We start from the raw sequence: 18,956 nt of genomic DNA on the forward strand, positions 1-18,956 counted from the left end.
CATGGGAATTGTACAGAATTACACTGGGTCTGTGAAACCCCAAGATACTTATTTCATGAGTAGGACCCCACCAAATTTACGGCCGTGAAAAATGCATCACAGACCATGAAATCTGGACTCCCCTGTGAAACCTGGTCTTTTGTGTACTTTTACCCTATACTATACAAATTTCACAGGGGAGACCAACATTTCTCAAACTGGGGGTCCCAACCCAAAAGGTGGTTGTGAGGGGGTGGGGGGGATGTCACGGTATTGCACCTCTGTGCTGCCTTCAGAGCTGGGCAGCTGGAGAGCAGAAGCTGGCCAGCCTCCCAGCTCTGAAGGCAGCGCTGCTGCCAGCAACAGCACAGCACCAAAGGTGGCAACACCACAACCCCCCCGCACAATAGCCCCCATGATCCCCTTTTGGGTTGGGGCTCCCACGGTTACAACTCTGAAATTTCAAGTTTAAATATCTGAAACCATGAAATTTATGATTTTTAAAATCCTATGACTGTGAAATTGACCAAAATCTACCATGAATTTGGTAGTGCCCTATTCATGAGACAGCAATCATAGAATATCAGGGTTGGAAGGGACCTCAGGAGGTCATCTAGTCCAACCCCCTGCTCAAAACAGGATCAATCCCCAACTAAATCATCCCAGCCAGGGCTTTGTCAAGCCTGACCTTAAAAATATCTAAGGAAGGAGATTCCACCACTTCCCTAGGTAATGCATTCCAGTGTTTCACCACCCTCCTAGTGAAAAAGTTTTTCCTAATATCCAACCTAAACCTCCCCCACTGCAACTTGAGACTATTACTCCTTGTTCTGTGATCAACTACCGCTGAGAACAGTCTAGATCCATCCTCTTTAGAACCCCCTTTCAGGTAGTTGAAAGCAGCTATCCAATCCCCCCTCATTCTTCTCTTCCGCAGACTAAACAATCCCAGTTCCCTCAGCCTCTCCTCATAAGTCATGTGTTCCAGTCCCCTAATAATTTTTGATGCCCTCCGCTGGACGCTTTCCAATTTTTTCCACATCCTTCTTGTAGTGTGGGGCCCAAAACTGGACACAGTACTCCAGATGAGGCCTCACCAATGTCGAATAGAGGGGAACGATCACGTCCCTCGATCTGCTGGCAATGTCCCTACATATACATCCCAAAATGCCATTGGCCTTCTTGGCAACAAGGGCACACTGTTGACTCATATCCAGCTTCTCGTCCACTGTAACCCCTAGGTCCTTTTCTGCAGAACTGCTGCTGAGCCATTCGGTCCCTAGTCTGTAGCGGTGCATGGGATTCTTCCGTCCTAAGTGCAGGACTCTGCACTTGTCCTTGTTGAACCTCATCAGATTTCTTTTGGCCCAATCCTCTAATTTGTCTAGGTCCCTCTGTATCTTATCCCTACTCTCCAGCGTATCTACCTCTCCTCCCAGTTTAGTGTCATCTGCAAATCTTGCTATCCAAGAATTGTTTCCTTCAGTGTGAAGTTAGTGTTGTTAAACAGTGCAGCAATAGACAGTCCGAGAGACTGACGCCATCTGTCTGTCCATAGACCAGGTTCAGCACAAGGGGCCGCAGGTCATGTTTTCCTCACACTGTCTGCCGCCTCTGTGCTTCAATCCAGACCTGAAATGGGGAGGGGGAGTTGGGCGGAGGAGAGAATTCAGTTACTGTGGCCCATTCAATCCCGGGTTTCCCGGAGAGACTGCCACGGATTGCCAGTTGTGATGGTGGTTTTGGTAATATGGACGACTATACAATAGGAACTGGACTGAGATCCACCAGATTCATTTCACGAGGGCTACAAGATGGAAACAGTTTTTAGTCACTCACAACCTGAGCTGGATACGACCTAGGACCCTAGAAGAAAAAACTCAATACTCATTCCCAGTCACCAGAGCCACCCCCGTCTCTCTCCTGACAGAGGTCATGCCAGCAAGAAACATAATTCAACTGCCCTCCTCTCCTCACTCACAATTTCTAGAGCTTGCTTAACCATGCCTGCTTCCAGGCTGATCTGAAAATGGCTGCTTCCTTGTGCAACTGGATACAGACAGCCCCAGTTCCCTTCTAGAACCACACTTCCTCCCAGAGCTGGGAACGGAACCCGGGTGCCTCAACTCCAAGTCCTGTCGCTAACTACTGCAATGTATCATTTCATTTGCACAAAAGTAACTGTCTGTGAAGCCCCCCGCCCCCCCCCCGCCACCCAGTCACTTAAAGTATCAACCCAACAGGCTTCTTTATAAGCCCAGACACGATTTCAGTGGCAGTCCTGCTGCTGCTCCACTGCACTAGGCCCCAGCTCGGCAGTACAAAGGCGCTGAAGGGAGCTGTGCAATATCACAGGGGCCAGAGGCCTAGCACCTGCGCAATAAAGTCACCATAGCAACTCAGCCAGGAGTAATCACCTCCAAGCCAAAGAAGGGGAACGGTACTTCATAACCAGGGATACTAGTTTTCTGTGATATAAAAACCAAAATTCTCTGATTTAAAAAAAAAAAAAAAAAAAAACAGCATTTTTCCGTGATTACAATGAAACGCGGAACTTTAGTTTCCCTAGCCACAATATATACAGGTATCAGTTGAACACGACGTTTTACTGATGTACAGTAGAACCCAGTTTATCCGAGCCTCCATTATCCCGCTCTCTGTATTAACCGAACCACCAGCTGGCCAGGGCTGAAAGCAGCGGGGCTAGGGCTGACAACTAACGCTCCGGGCTGGCGGTTCTGTTAATACAGAGAAGCGGATAATGGAGCGCAGATAAATGGGGTTCTACTCTATATTTTTTCACAAAATGTAAAAACTAAAGATTTTCTGTAAAAACGCAAATTCCACAATTTTCTGTGGCAAATGGATTTCTAGGATCCCTGATAATATGGCACGGACAAATCAGAAGCCTCCAGAAGGGCGAGATAAGCTTAGCCAAACTACGTAATATTTACTCAGTGATAGAACTGTTTGGTTTTCCAGAATTTAAACACACTGGTTCCTAAGACAATTGGACACTAGAGGATTTTTTGGACATGAGTGCATTTTGTTTTGGTTTTACTTCCACCCTTGTCTGGACGTTGTAAGAATGATACTAAGTTCCCCTTGCCTTCCAGCAGACTCGCCCTGTCCCAGAGGAGAACTAGTTGGCTCCTATCCAATCTGAGATGTCTCGCTGCAAGACGCAAAGTTGTATGGAGCCCCAAGGTGGAACCCTTAACGAGGAAGCATTGGTAGCATTCACTACCAATGGGCTGGAGAACCAAAATGATCTGCCATGACAAGGCTCGCCAGCCCCTGGGCAAGGCATCCTGCTGGAGGGAGCCATTTGCGGTACATGGTTTTCCTAGTGTAAATGGGGCCTTGGGGGACACTGACCTAGGCGCTGACTCCATGGCTGGAGCACCCACGGATCAACTCCTCCTCCTGCCCCCCTGCATCCCTTGTGCCCACTGGGGCATCGAGAAGCTCCTCCCCCCTCCCTCCAAGTGCCTCCCACAATCAGCTGTTCAGTGGCATGCAGGAGGCACTGGGAGGGAAGGGGACGGGTGGGGGCAGGAAGAGGTGGGGAAGGGAGCAGGAAGAGGCAGGACTGGGGCGGGAGTCGAGCAGCTCCCGGGAACTGGTGAAGTCAGTGCCTCTGGACATAGATATTTTTGACAAGGTAGGATTTCCCCACATCGCTATGCTTAAAAAGGGATATTTCCAAGGTTTACAGTATTTCTGGTTTTAAAAGTTTTTACATTTATAAATCTCTTTAGAAAACGTTTGAGGATTTCATTCTCCTAAACCATCTCAAGAGAAATGCTAAAACTATCCCAGAACACTTAAACTGTGTGGATAAAAATCAGTTATTTTGGGGGAGGGGGATCAGTTTTTATTTAAATCAGATTTTTTGATTTGGTTATTTAGATTATAAATTTTTCATTAAAAACTGTTTAAAACGAAATCTGAATTTAATACAAAATATGTTGAGGACTAAGCTTGTTATAATCTCCTAAAACATTTAAATAAAAAAAATAAATATGCTGAATCCATGATCCTCTATCAAAAACTCAGTTAAAGGCTGCTTTTCTATATAAAGAAAGAAACGGGGGGCGAGGGGAAATCTAACTTTTACGGTCAAGCTTTATAAATAGGGTACAATGGTAGTAAATAAGCAATACAGCATTCATTTTCTAACATACTAAATATGCACAATTAAGAAGCTGAAAATATTAAGCTACATAATTGCTTAAATAAATGCATATCATTATAGTGTACCCACCTAAAAAAGATGTACCAAATCTAGTGTGAAGGCTCTGTTTAGCAATAATCAACATGTTTCAAATGTGAGTGTGCCTTTCTTTAGAAAATAACTCAGATACAAAGGTAAAAGTTGATTAAAATTGAAGATTTTAAATGGCAGCTTTCCACATCGTGATTTAAAATCAATCCAGCCTGAGGGAAAAAGTTTGAAATCAACTTTGTCCTCCCCTAGTGGAGAGCAAAATGTCAACAAAAGACTAACTCTAAAAGCTGCCTTCTCACCTGTGTGCACCTTTCACCCAACAAGTCCCAACCATCCCACTACTGGAGGAGAATGTTCCAGGGACCAAAATATGTGTAGGTTTTAAAAGTGACCTCTTTCTAAGGAGCCGAACCAGCAGAACTGTTACTCTCACCATGATTTCATGTATCGTCCACCTCTGTTAACAGAGCACTCTTCCCCAGCCCACTCCCTCACTTCTTTCTGTTCTTGACACCTGACTTGGAGCATGTATGATTCTGAAGTTTTACATTATTTTGAAGTTTACAAGTTTTAAATAATTTAAAATAATGTAATGAAGTTTTACATTATTTTGTTTTTGAGTACAGTTATGTAACAACAAAATCTACATTTGTAAGTTGCACTTTCATGACAAAGAGATTGCACTATAGTACTCGTAGGAGGTGAATTGAGAAATACTATTTCTTTTGTTGACCATTTTTACAGTGCAAATATTTGTAATAAAAAATAATACACACTTTGATTTCAATTACAACACAGAAAACAATATATATGAAAATGTAGAAAAACATCCAAAATATTTAATAAATTTCAATTGGTATTCTATTGTTTAACAGTGCGATTAAAGCTGCAATTAATTTTTTTGGAGTTAATTGTGTGAGTTAACTGCAATTAATCGACAGCCCTAACTTTTTTCCATGAGTATTGTTACATTAGCAGGTCCTTCCTCACCATAGGAATTAGGGCTGGAAGAGACTTGTTCAACCATCCAGTCTGCCTGCAGCTCAATCCTAGGATAAAGATGATACATCCTATGAAGTGAGCTGTAGCTCACGAAAGCTTATGCTCAAATAAATTTGTTAGTCTCTAAGGTGCCACAAGTCCTCCTTTTCTTTTTGATGATACTTCTGCAATTTCATCTTTGACAACAAGGCATAAAACCCTGAAATTCCTGGGGAAATGGAGAGAGAGTCTCTCTTATCGGCTTGACTATTTTCCCTGTGTAAAGCCCCACACCAGTAACACATACATGGCTCTACCCCAAAGAGCTTACCATCTAAACAGTAATGTTTCAGACAGTGGAACAGTCTCTAAGGCTACGTCTACACTACAGCCTATGTTGGCATAATTTATGTCGCTCAGCATGAACAAACCACCCCCCGAGTGACATAAGCATTGGTGTGCACAGCGCTACCTCTGCAGGAGAGCTTCTCACGCCAACGTAGCTTCTGCCGTTCGCGGAGGTGGGTTTTTTATGCCGACTGGAGAGCCACAGCAGCATTGTACATGTAGACATGGCCTTAGGCTATGTCTTCACTAGGAAAACCACAGTACAACAGCTGCTCCACTGTAGCGCTTCAGTATAGAGCGGTGGTTCTTGACCCGTGGGTTGCGGCCCAATCAGCACACAGCTGCGGCCCACGTGACATCCTCAGGGCCATACAGGTGTATATATATTGTGTGGTCGCGGCCCACATAACCCAGATAGAGCTGCCCACAATGGTAAACAGGTTGAGAACCACTGGTGTAGACACTCAATACAGCAATGGAAAGGGTGCTCCGACCACTGTAGTTAATCCACCTCCCCGAGAGGTAGTAGCTAGGTCAACAGAAGAATTCTTCCATCGCCCCAGCATTGTCTACACCCAGGGTTAGGTTGGTTTAACTACAATGCTCAGGGGCGTAGATTTTTTTTTGAGTAACGCAGCTCAGTCGACCTAATTTTTTAGTGTAGACCTGGCCTAAGTGGAAACCTCATGACTTGAGACCGTGAGAACGAGGCTGGAGAGAGCACTGGAGAACAAAAACAGAACATATCCCTGCCCTGGCAATTCAGTTAGAACCTAATCAGTATTTCCCATCTCTAGTATGCTCCTAACAAAGGGAAACACTTGTATGCTGACCTTTCTCTTTTCCAGCTCAAAATCAAGTCCTAGTTTTAACATTCTTTGAGTACGATAAATACCCATTAAGTAGAGACAGCATAAGCAAACTGAAGTCCACTGACTTTACCACTGCTGATATATTCCTCACACTGAGAAAAGAGCCTGGATCATTTAGTAATTGTTTTCACACAAGCTTGTCATGCCATTTTAAGGAAGTTCTAACAGCTCCATGTGTATTAACAGGCTCAACACTAGTGTACGATATAGTTCCCATTCTTCTGTTTAGGAAGCAATAAAAAGACTTTAAAGTAATGCTAGTGAGAAAGGTTTTGAAGTACACACAAAAACTCGTGCTAACATTTCCAAAGGCTTTAAAAAACAAATGTTGCTATAAGATGAGTAAGAATTAACTAGGCAAAGGAAAAATACTCTGTCTTACTAAAGGGGATAAGTATTTTTGGCCACTTCAGAAATAAAGCTTGGTATCAATTCTGGAAACTGAACAGCAATTACTTTCTTTCAGCTTATACAAGCAAACAAAGAATCGCACCAATAAGGACAGAATATCATTTAGTCCAGGTCAACACTACAGAATTTGTCAGCATAGCTATACGAGTCAGGGTGTGAAACAAACCACACCCCCAGCCAACACAGTTATGCTGGCAAAATCCTCAGTGTAGACACAGTTATGCCAACAGAAATCTGCCTCTGTCAGCATAAATAATGTCATTTGGGGAAGTGGTATTATTATGCTGACAGAAGAACTCCTTCCATCAGCAGAAGCTGTGTCTACACTAGGGGGCTATGGCAGGATACTTATACCAGCATAACGTTTGTAGTGTAGATAAAATCTTAGGGCATGGCTGCAGTAGAGAGTTTACAGCAGCGCATCCACCAATGCAGCTGCGCCACTCTAAGCTCTCTCATGTCGCCACTCTAAGCCAATGGGAAAGAGCTCTGCTGTTGTCTTAACGACTCCAGCCCCTGCAAGTGGCAGGAGCTATGTCGGCAGGAGAAGATTAACTTATGTCACTCAAAGTGCTGATTTATTCACCCCCCTGAGTGACATTAGTTATACTGACATGTAGACACAGCCTTTAGGCTCAGTGCCATTCATATAGTATTCTCCTCATTTGGTCAGAAAGTGAAAATTGGGTTCTGAGAAGAACTCCAAAGAGAGAGTACAAACCGGAGAACAAGACTTCAATCATCTTGCCAATTGCTGCTGATCTTTCTGATAGCACTGTATCTCATCGCCACTTTCAGTTCCATCACAACTCTCCCAACAAATCTTGTAACACTTATATGGCTCTTGCCACCTGTGACAAAGAGGGTATTTTCTTTAATATTTTTATGAATCCTAGGCATGCCTCAGTTTCCCTCTGTACATTGCATTGCTACCCAGTGGGTGCAAAAGGGTTAACCCTGCTCCTGGGACAGTGCAGGAGGGGTGTGCATCACCTCACTGTCTGGGGGAATGAATGAAGTTGGAAAAGAACTGGCTCAAACCAATCCAAATCAACAGAGGGTCCAGCAAGACAAAGATGCCCTAACACAGTGATCCCTGAACATTTTACCTTGCAGCCCCCCTTACCCCATCAATGCCCCTCCCTGAGCTGTGGTTGGCAGCCAGGGCTGCGGACGGGGCCAGAGCCATGGTTGGGGGCTGAAGCTAGGGCCAGAGCCGCAGCTGGGCACCAGGGCTGTGGCAGGGACAGTGGCCGGGGGACCTGGGGCAGGGCTGGGTACAGCTCTCTCCCCGCTCGCCCATGGGGGCTGACCAGGGCCCTGCCGCGACTCCTGAACATTCCTCTGTGCCACTGCCCCAAGGACTCAACACTAACAGCAGGAACCCCAAGCAAGACAAGGAGATGCCCTCAGGACTGAACATCTAACAACCGGAAACAACTCCCACCCCCGACCCTGCAGGCTGGACCGGGGACTGAGCTGGAGAACAAGATGTCAGGTGACTGGAGGAAGGGTGACCCTTTTGGAGGGACTCGGGAGCCCGGAGCTGGGCAGATAAAGGGGGAACACAGGACGAGAGCCAGAGGTGGAGTCCATCACAGCTTGGCTGGCTCATCAGGGCACTGGTTTAACCAGAGTGGACTATGGCATAACTTCTGCCTCTCTGTGCTACCCAAAGGACGTTCGGATTCTGTAGCCAGGTGACTCATCAATGACTCCCTTGTTCTGAAAAAGGCTGCCTGTGTCACTGTAAATACTCCCGGAGAGCACGGTGCGGGCCCGGTACAAGCCTCCCGCTGGAGTTTGGCTTGGCTGGATTCACTCGAGGGAGCCACAGAGACAGACAGGGAATGCTGGGGTCAAAGACCCAGTCTTGGGGTCCACAGGCCTGACTCTGTAGATCTGTGTGGGTCCTTTTGACCCAGCACAGTAAAGGGGTCACTCCAAGGAGACCACTTACAGGCTGGGGCACATCCCACACCCCGTGACACCACACAAATACCCAAAGAGACACATCCCACCAGCTTCTTCATTTATTACTACTATAAGGCATTACAGTGAGGTAGCAAAGTACTAGAATATTGCTAGTTTCAACAGGACACAATTAGCATTCAACCTAGGGTTCAGGCTTTGTAAATAAACATTTCAGTCCTAGTATGAAATATGTTTTTCCAAGAGCTTTTATGTTTTCAAAATAACCATTTCCTCCTTGCAGTGTCGGAAGCCCCAACACAGCACTGTCCTACTATACCAGAACCAGAGAGCGAAACTGACTCAACACAAGGGAAACTGACCAACTTATATTTTCATTTTTTCAACCTGCAGGAAATGCAAAATGCTGAACAAGTGGTGAAAAGTAGCTATAAATTATTTCAGCTTCAGTAGTCTCAGGTGCTATTAGTCACACACATGGATTTTGTTTAAACATACTATGGAAATTTTACATCAGCTTAGATGGATACATGCAAGAGCTTTTCAATTGTATGATTGATGAAAAGCCCATAACACAAGAACCCTTCATTAGAGTGGATTTATAAACACTACTAGAAAGACAAAAACAAACTGTCACAGCAATATACAAACAGTGAATTATGTTGAGGAAGAAAGTCAATCAGCTAGTGTTGAGAAGGATTTTGGTTTTGTATCCTTACAGGAAACAAAGAAGGTAAAACAATAAGACTTAATGCACTGTGCAAGTAGTTATGCATACAGACTTACAAGTGGAGGAGTCTTTCAAGCGATACAGGACTAACAGCAACCAATGAGCAGAAAATGGTGAATCAATTTGGTAAAACGCAAAACCATGCATCCCTCTTACTCGTTTTAGACATTCAAAGGCCCGGAATTGAGCACTATCACTGTAAAGCACTAGTATGTTCTTCAGCTTCTCATCAGCTAAAATTACAGGAAGACTTTTAAAAAGTTTCCAAGACTGAATTACAAAATTGCAAGGAGAAAGTGAGGTATATTCAGGGAACGTTAATTCAAGTACTTGATGAGCTATATAACACCACAACACTTGCTACCACAGTATTGAGCACTAAAGCTGAGCCCTGCAGGTCTCAGAAAAGTCACTCAGGGAAAGGGAGTTCGGCCTAGCTCAGCCTGCTGACCATTTCGTAAGGTGATTTTCTGGCAATTTGCCCTCTGGGCAAGCAGTAAAACACTGAAAAAGCAGCACACACAGCTGCCTCCTTGTTTTTCTAGAGACAGTGTCTGTACTTTTCCAAAGCAGAATCAGCTGTTTGTGCCTCAAGTCCATGCACAAAGTTAGACTTCAGAGCAAGGAGATGAGTTTAATCTCATTCGAACAAGGAGGAGCTAGTCTTTTTATGTGACAGCACTGAGAAAAGAGAAGCGTGTGTGCACCCACATATATAGGTCCAGCCAAGCCCAGAGGGTGTTGGTACAGTCCCCAATGTATTACTCAGGTCTTTAAATAACCTGCAGACATGGCTAATTTCTCACCTATTATGAATAATTTATTTGGCTGTTGACATCCCAGAGGCATAACTGGAAAAGTCAATTAGTAGAACACCCAAAATATTTTCTCTAAGCGCTCATCTAGCCCCAAATTACCACAGTATCTGAGCACCTCCAACATTAACAGATTCATCCATACAACACACTATGAGGCAGGAAAGTATTATCCCCATATTATGGTCAGGGAACTGAGAAAGAGATTAAATTATTCTTAACGCTTCTGTGTCAGGGCATAAACCAAACTCCAAGGGAAATTTTTCAAAAAAGGCGCACTTCAAGCTATTTTGCATATTTCTTTGACGTACTGTTGGAGACAGGACACCAGCACAGATGGACCACCTGTTGGATCTGGTAAGCCAGTTGCTAGTGTTCCTGTCTGTGGCAGAGCTATGAACTGAATTTAGCTTTGGCCAATGACTTAATCACCAGGCAATTCTTCTACACATGGCTCACTGATACTTAAAACTTGACTCCTTCTATAACTATTAGATCATCTCAAGCAAGCTTTGCTGTAACCAGTGATTTGCACACCTGTGAGAGACATTTTTTTAAAAAGATTAGTTATGACTGTCATTCAAGGTGATAATCAAGGAACTAAATTTGCTTTCTTTATCTGCTTTCAGTGCCCTCAACTCCCACAAACAGACAACATGCTAAGAAGATTAGAGAAGCACTTTGCAGTCATTATGCTGCAATGTCAGCTTTCAAAACCAAGCATTTTGAGCTAGTAGTTACAAGGGGGAGATTCATATCAGGGTATCATGCAGTTAAGTGCTTTATAACAAGCATAGAAAACACAATTAGACACTGTTGAGAAACGTCAGACATGCATAATGCTTACCCACAGATTGCAAAGTAGTTTACAGATATTAACCCTCACAGACCCACAGAGATGCCATACAAAATATTTTTATTGTGATAGCACCTAGGAGTCAATTGCACTAGTTGCTCTACAAAGACAGAACAAAATAATGGTCCCGACTCCAAAAAGCTTACAACCTAAGAATGGATGAATACTACACCCCAGTATTTCTCTTTACTATGGAATTCCTTATTCCTTTAATGAGGAACACTGCAGAAAATTAATGACCCAGCGTGCTAGATATCCTGTTTTAAATGGCACCCACTCTATTTACATTTTATATCCATTTTACAGATAGATAAGGCAAGGCACAAAAAAGTTAAATGACGTGATCAAGAACATGTATGCCGTGCTTGTGTAGCTGTGTCAGTCCCCGGATATTAGAGACTGCCCAAGGTGGGTGAAGCAATAATTTTTTTTACTGGACCAACTTCTGTTTTATTGGACAGAAGTTCGCCCAATAAAAGATATTACGTCACCCACCTTGTCCCTCTTGATCGAGACCACACAGCAAGAAAGTGGAAGAGCTGGGAACAGGAACCAAGAGACCTCATCCCAGTTGCATGCTCTAAAAGAATGTTACTTTGCTTTATTATAGCAAAATTGCACGGAATTTGCCTCAGCTTATGTGAGTTCCAAACAAAGCCCATCTCGGAAGCGTACAGTTTTAGTGCTTTTGAAGATGTGAAACCCTATATAAGCATTTGCAAACACGGATGCATTTAGGCACCTAAAAGAATGGCCTAATTTTCAGGGATGATCAGCGCTCCACAATTCCTATTCAGTCTCAGGATCCCTATTTATTTACCTAATCACAGGCTGTGGAGCTTGGGAAGGAGGGCAGGGGGGCCACCCGGACCATGGCTCAACCACTTTTTGGCTGGGCCAAACTGTGTGGCACTGCAACCCTGCACACCAAGTCACAATACCACTTTGTCAAATTTGGAAGGGGTGGGTATAGGGATCCATGGGCAGAGAAGTCAGGCTGATGCAGGGTGCAGATCTATTGTTCCTCACACGTACACTTTAAATGGCATTCCAGAGCCCCTGTGCTTAAGTATGAGTTAGCTTTGACACCCAAGTTTGAAAACAGTCCATCTCTACAGTACTATCTCTGCAGCATCAGATGATCCTCTGCAGAACTTAACTTTAAGAGCTGGTTACACTATAATGGAATGAATGACTTATTCAAAGTCAACCAACTAGAAACCACTGGATTCAGTGTGCCCCAAAATCAGCAAACGACAGCACACCTGGTACATATGTGTGCCTCCCGAGCTCCAGGGAACCCCACTCCCATCATTGCGCTTCTGTGGAGAGGAAGGGAAATCAATGCTATTTCTGGAGTCAGTTTTATTGTTTTCTCCTCCAACGTGCTGCAATACTAGAATTACTTCCAGGGGTTGGATCCAGCAATAACACAGCTAAGTGTGAAAGACACAGGATCCTCTGCTCCATGCTGACAAAATGCAATCAGGAACAATTAACTTTTTAGGGTGCCAATTTATGCACTTAAGTTAACAAAAGTAAGATCTGATATTTGCTTTCTCGCACTGGGGACCCTCCTATTTCACCAGTGCTACAACAGAGACACTGGGAGAGATTAAAGTGTTTTGTCCCAAGAACACTCACTATGTCAGTGGCAGAGCCAGACATGGGAATCCCAAGTCCCAGTTCTCTGCTCTGCCTACTATTCTATATTCCCTCCAATAGATGGGAATAGAACCCAGGAGTCCTGACTGAGTCCTCTGCTCTAGCAATTAGACTACATGGCCTTTCAAGAGCTGGAGCAGAGCTCACTAGAAGTCCTGATTCACAAGCCTCTGCTCTAACCACTAAACCACATGTTGCCATGTGAAAGAAACTAGGGGTCAAATCCTGAACTGGTGTTAATTGTCCTGGCTCCACTGGACAATTTATACCAACTGAGGATCTGCCCCCAAGTAACCTGGACAAACAGCAAATCCTTGGCTCCCAGGGTCAAACCCCAAAGCCAGCCCATAGCCTCGAAACCTATTTCAATAATTTTAAACATTCAATTCTCTTTAGTGCTTTCCACAGGGAGCACAAGGAGGTGGAGGATTTTAGACTCAGGGTCCTGTAACGCATACAAATATTCCTTCAGTCAATAAATACTGTTTTCTAAATACATCCTCTAGCTGCAGAATTCACCCAGTGAATGAATGTGTTCTCGGTGAAGGAAAGTCAAAGCACAAATATTCGGGTCACACAGCAGAAAGCCCATTGTGGATACAAGGCTCCCCCAGCACAGGTTATGAATACTCACATAACCAAGGGTCTGTAAGAACATTTCCCATCCAGTGGGACAAAACATAAACCACTTCTCCCTCACACACTTAAATCCTCAAAGACTGGAAACCAAGGCATTTTTAATTGCTATGAAACACTCATATTTAATAAGTATTTCAAGATAACTGACTCTGCAGACATATTGATCTTTACGTATTTTTAATTTATCTTACAGCAGAACACAATTAGGGAAAATATCACAAACAGCCAGAGGCACCGCAGAAACCACCTGAAGAATTACCATGTGCCAGGGGAAATTCAGTTCAAAATCTCAACAGGTCAAGGACAAGCTATAAAGGAGGCTCAATTAACACTGGAGACATGACCTAGCAGTTTAGGGCCAAATTTTAAGTTCTGACCAAAAAAAAAAAATCAGACAATATAATAAAGATTTAAATGTTTTTATTCAGAGACTTTGTTGGAGGTTGTATTTAAAATTTCCTCTGCAGGATTTAAATACTTCTCTGCATAGGACCAGTGCAAGTGACCAGAAACCAATGACAGTCCAGTACCACTGTCCAAGTGATGTGAAATGAGAATAAAATCATCCCCACCTCCAGAAAGTGGCTCCCTCTGCACTCGCTCCTCCATGTAAGGGCTGGGGGGGAGGGGATTGAAACCCTATTCTGGAAACATACAGGTGGGGAGAATATCCTAGCTTATCTCCAGAGAGATCTTTCCCTTCTCCACAAGGAGTATGTGCTGGGGTGGGGAGAAGAGATCCTTCTCTCTGCCAAGGATGCAATTCCCCTTATGCACCTTGACCTATGTTCCCTCCAGTCCCAGAGGGTGGGGGTGGGGGAGATCCTTTTCTCTGCCAAGGATGTAATTCCCCTTATACACCTTGACCTATATTCCCTCCAGTCCCAGAGGAGTAGGATCCCCCTATGTGGACAGGGATCACCTCCCCTCTCCCCACAGAGAGACTGATTCTCCCAGAGAGGGGTCTCTGTCCTGGTTGAGGCATATTCCCATTCCCAAGGGAAGGCATTAACCCTCTCCCCTACAGCATATGCTCAAGCCCTCCAGGATGCAGACCCCTTTGCACACCACAGTTCCCTCTCCCCACAGAAATCTCTCTGATCCCTTCTGCTGTCCCCCAACTCCCCCTCCCCAGAGCCCTACTCCATATCCTCATCCCGTAGTCTCCCCAGCCCTGCTCCCATCTCCAGGGTACTCCCCAGCCTTGGTCCCCCTCCCCTGCTGGTCTCCCATAGAAGAGTTTCTCAGAAAGATCACCTCTCCCTGTCTGCCATCAGGCAGTCCCCCCATGCTCCCGACTTGTGCACTCCAGCCTAGATGGCTAGAGATCTCAGGGCCCCAAATGCCCCCCAAGATGGCACCCCTCCCTTGCCAAGGCCCCACTCCTCCAAGAAGTAAGGGATTTTGAGGGAGAAGGTCATCTTCTACCACGTCCCCCACAGTCCCAGCTCCAGTATGTAATCTCCCCATCCCCCGCCCCAAAACAGCTCTCTGAGCTCAGCTCCACTGGGGCTGGTTCTCCTTCAGGGGTTCCACCCGGGTCCTCCATGAGAGGTCTCCTCCCCCTCAGCTCTCCCTTCCCCCTTCAGGGACCCAGTCCATAGGTGCTCGGGGCACTGCTGCATGCCTCGGCTTGAAGTGGTTTCCATCAGACACAAGTTCAATGGTTCTCAGAACCACCACAATACAAACTGTTCCAGTAGTCCCCCGCGCCCCAAGTACTTGCATCCCCAATATGCGGTCACTCTGTGTGGTGGGGAGGGGTCCACCTCCTCCTCCCGTCCCCATCACTCTGGGCAGGGCAAGAGGTCCCCCTCCATCACTCTCTGTGGTGGGGAGGGGTCCCCCTCCACCCCCCGAATCACTCTAGGCAAGGGGCCCTTTACCCCCCCCCGATCACTCTGGGCAAGGGGAGGGGTCCCCCTCCATCCTTCCCCTCCATCACTCTCTAAGGTGGGGAGGGGTCCCCCTCCTCCCCCCGGATCACTCTGGGCAAGGAGCCCTTCGCCCCCCCCCATCACTCTGGGCAAGGGGAGGGGTCCCCCTCCATCCTTCCCCTCCATCACTCTCTGCGGTGGGGAGGGATCCCCCTCCTCCCCCCGGATCACTCTGGACAAGGAGCCCTTCGCCCCCCCCATCACTCTGGGCAAGGGGAGGGGTCCCCCTCCATCCTTCCCCTCCATCACTCTCTGAGGTGGGGAGGGGTCCCCCTCCTCCCCCCGGATCACTCTGGGCAAGGGACTCTTTGCCCCCGCCCATCACTCTGGGCAAGGGGAGGGGTCCCCCTCCATCCTTCCCCTCCATCACTCTCTGAGGTGGGGAGGGGTCCCCCTCCTCCCCCCGGATCACTCTGGGCAAGGAGCCCTTCGCCCCCCCCCCATCACTCTGGGCAAGGGGAGGGGTCCCCCTCCATCCTTCCCCTCCATCACTCTCTGAGGTGGGGAGGGGTCCCCCTCCTCCCCCCGGATCACTCTGGGCAAGGAGCCCTTCGCCCCCCCCCATCACTCTGGGCAGGGGCAGGGGTCCCCCTCCATCCTTCCCCTCCATCACTCTCTGAGGTGGGGAGGGGTCCCCCTCCTCCCCCCGGATCACTCTGGGCAAGGAGCCCTTTGCCCCCCCCATCACTCTGGGCAGGGGCAGGGGTCCCCCTCCATCCTTCCCCTCCATCACTCTCTGCGGTGGGGAGGGATCCCCCTCCTCCCCCCGGATCACTCTGGGCAAGGAGCCCTTCGCCCCCCCCCCATCACTCTGGGCAGGGGTCCCCCTCCATCCCTTCCCCCGTCACTCTGGGCGGGAGGGGCGCCCCTCCCCCATCTCCCACTGCCCCGCCCCCCCAGGGTCACTCTGAGGGGTCCCCCTCCCGCCCCCTCTCTCTCTCCGCCCGGCCCCCCCGTACTCACACCTCCAGGATGCGGTCCCCCTTGCGCACCCCGGCGCGGTCGGCCGCCCCCCCGCCCAGCACGGCGCTGACATGCTGCAGCGGCGCGTACAGCTCCCCGTTGATGCTCCGCAGCTGGCCGCCCTCGCTCACTTGGCCCCGCACGTTGAAGCCGTAGCCGGACTCCGACTTGACGATGCGGACGACGCGGGGCCCCCCCGGCCCGGGCCCGCCCCCCCCGTTACGGTGCGGAGCCGGCGCCGAGCGCTGCAGCCCTTCGCCCTCCTCGTCCGCCATCTTGCCGAGCAGTTCGCGGCCGTCGCCGTCACGCGATCCCCTGACCGGCCACCGTAGCCAGGCCGCCGAAGTGCTAAGGGAGATGTAGTTCAGGGAGCCTGATGGGGAGCACGGCACCACGGGAAATGTAGTTCAGGGAGCCTGGGGGCGCACAGCACCATGGGAAATGTAGTTCAGGGAGCTTCGGGGGCGCACGGCGCCATGGGAAATGTAGTTCAGGGTCTCTGAGGGGCGCAGGGCACTATCGGAAATGTAGTTCAGGAAGCCAGGGGGAGGGGTGCATGGCACCACGGGAAATGTAGTCTGGAGAATCTGAGGCGCACAGGACGTCATGGGAAATAGAGTCGGGGGGAGCCTGGTGATGCATGGCACTATGGGAAATGTAGTCCAGGAATACTGGGGGCACCAGGAGAAATGTAGTCAGTGGAGCCCAGCCTGGTGGGCCTTGTGGGAAATGTAGGCCCGGGATCCTGAGGGGTGCATAGCCCTATGGGACATTTATTCTGGGAAACTAAGGGGCACACGGCCCCATGGAAAATGTAGTCTGAAGAGTTTGGGGACAGATGGCGCTATGGGAAATGGAGTCTGGGATGCTGGGAAGCATGGCACCCTGGGAAATGTAGTCTGGGGTCACCTCAACCCCCCCAAGCCTCATGGGTGACACAGGTACTGTCGCCCCCATAGCTCCATGGGAAAGGTAGTTCAGCCATCTGCCAGATGCAGAGGCTCATGGGAATTGTAGTTCCACAAGCCCTAGCACTGCCTCATGGGAGATTTCAGAGTAACAGCCGTGTTAGTCTGTATTCGCAAAAAGAAAAGGAGGACTTGTGGCACCTTAGAGACTAACCAATTTATTAGAGCATAAGCTTTCGTGAGCTACAGCTCACTTCTTCAGATGCATATCGTGGAAACTGCAGCAGGCTTTATATATACACAGAGAATAGATGTAGTTCATAAGGAGAACCCCAGCCACGGTGTGTGGGAAGAGGTGGGCGCTCGGGGTTGTAGTTTTGCCTGGGGCCTGTGAGCCCTGACCTGAGCCCTCCCTGGGATGGGGCATCATCTCTGACCGCACCCTCTCACCACAGATGGCAGCTGTCACTCATTGCCATAGCAACTGCGAGGGCACCAAGCCGCCCTGAGATGTCATCAGACTGCGATGTCATCATGTTTACTCTCATGACAGCCCATTGCATTAGAATCCCATCATGTCAAAAAACCACCATCACATCACATGATGTAGCAACAGATTATGATGTCATGGCCACTGTGACGAAGTGCCACGGTGACACATGTCTAGGCTGACAACACATAGTGGTGTGATATCACCTGCATCACTCTGCAATGCCGTTGCTTTTTGAAATGTCATCACGCCCCCACAGCCAGGCCGACATGGTGGGCATGCATCCAGCCTTCACCCTACACCATGTTGTGTCAGAAATTACATGTTACACCACGTTCCAGCTCCCACAAGTTCCATCACAGGCCATTATTATGATGTATCTGTATTGCAGTAGCACCTAGGAGCCCCAGTCACGGACCAGGACCCTGTGGTGTTAGGCGCTGTACAAACATACAACACAAAGATGATCCCTGTCCCAAAGAGCTTACAAACTGCGTATGAGGCAACAGATCCTCCTAGCTAGCGTGGCACCGTAATCCTCCTAGGCTAGCCCTTTAGAAAGGCCCCCTCCACAGTGAAATGAGGCATATGAGAAAGCTTCCAAAATGTCTGCTGCTGCTTGGGCTCCATTTACTGGAATGTACCCCCTTCCAGCACGCCCATCATCCAGAAGGTGGAGGTGCCGTGCTGTTATATCATTGGCTGGGGAGAGTATGAGACATTGCAACGCTAGTCAATTCCTTTCACTCTGATATAGTCTCCCTCTACCAAGCAGGGCAGGGAACCCCACGCTTACCCCACCCCAACAAAAGCTGGTTGCAGCTGATCCCAAAGCGTTTAGCTCAGAAGGTCTGTTCCAGCCGGAAAAGCAGCAAGTTCTCAACGAGAGAGAGAGAGAGAGAGAGAGAGAGAAACTCAAGGATACAGAAAAGTGGGTGTTGGCAACTGCTGTATTTACTGTCAACACATATGCACTAATATGGCTGAATCTCACAAATGTTTGCAAATGATGCCAGCTGCACCAGCCGGGGGAGAGCTTCCGAGGCTGCACTGTGTGGTGCATCTAGCAGGGGTCGCGTGCTACGCAGCATCAGACGTGCAGCTCTGAAACCAGGTAGCAATCCTGAACATGGCAAGTAATCAGAAGCATCCTGGAGCTGCCCTGTTGACACTATGCTGCAAGCAGCGACCACTATGGA

At 47.8% G+C, this 18,956-nt stretch overlaps 1 protein-coding gene across 6 annotated transcripts in view; it reads right to left on the reverse strand.

Moving 5' to 3' along the window:
- The window catches only part of SNX27 (sorting nexin 27), a 52,316-nt gene extending 35,647 nt beyond the window's left edge, over positions 1 to 16,669 (reverse strand). For 3 of the 6 annotated variants that reach the window (XM_073323353.1, XM_073323352.1, XM_073323354.1), the window contains exon 1: positions 16,360 to 16,669. In XM_073323353.1, the coding sequence (XP_073179454.1) occupies positions 16,360 to 16,634 (275 nt within the window). In that variant the 5' untranslated portion in view covers positions 16,635 to 16,669. The remainder of the gene's footprint in view (positions 1 to 16,359) is intronic. The other 3 variants (XM_073323357.1, XM_073323355.1, XM_073323356.1) reach the window with 3 other exon arrangements.
- Between the last annotated feature and the right edge of the window lie 2,287 nt (positions 16,670 to 18,956).

Source organism: Lepidochelys kempii, chromosome 24, assembly GCF_965140265.1.
Source record: "Lepidochelys kempii isolate rLepKem1 chromosome 24, rLepKem1.hap2, whole genome shotgun sequence".
NCBI classification, from domain to species: Eukaryota; Metazoa; Chordata; order Testudines; family Cheloniidae; genus Lepidochelys; species Lepidochelys kempii.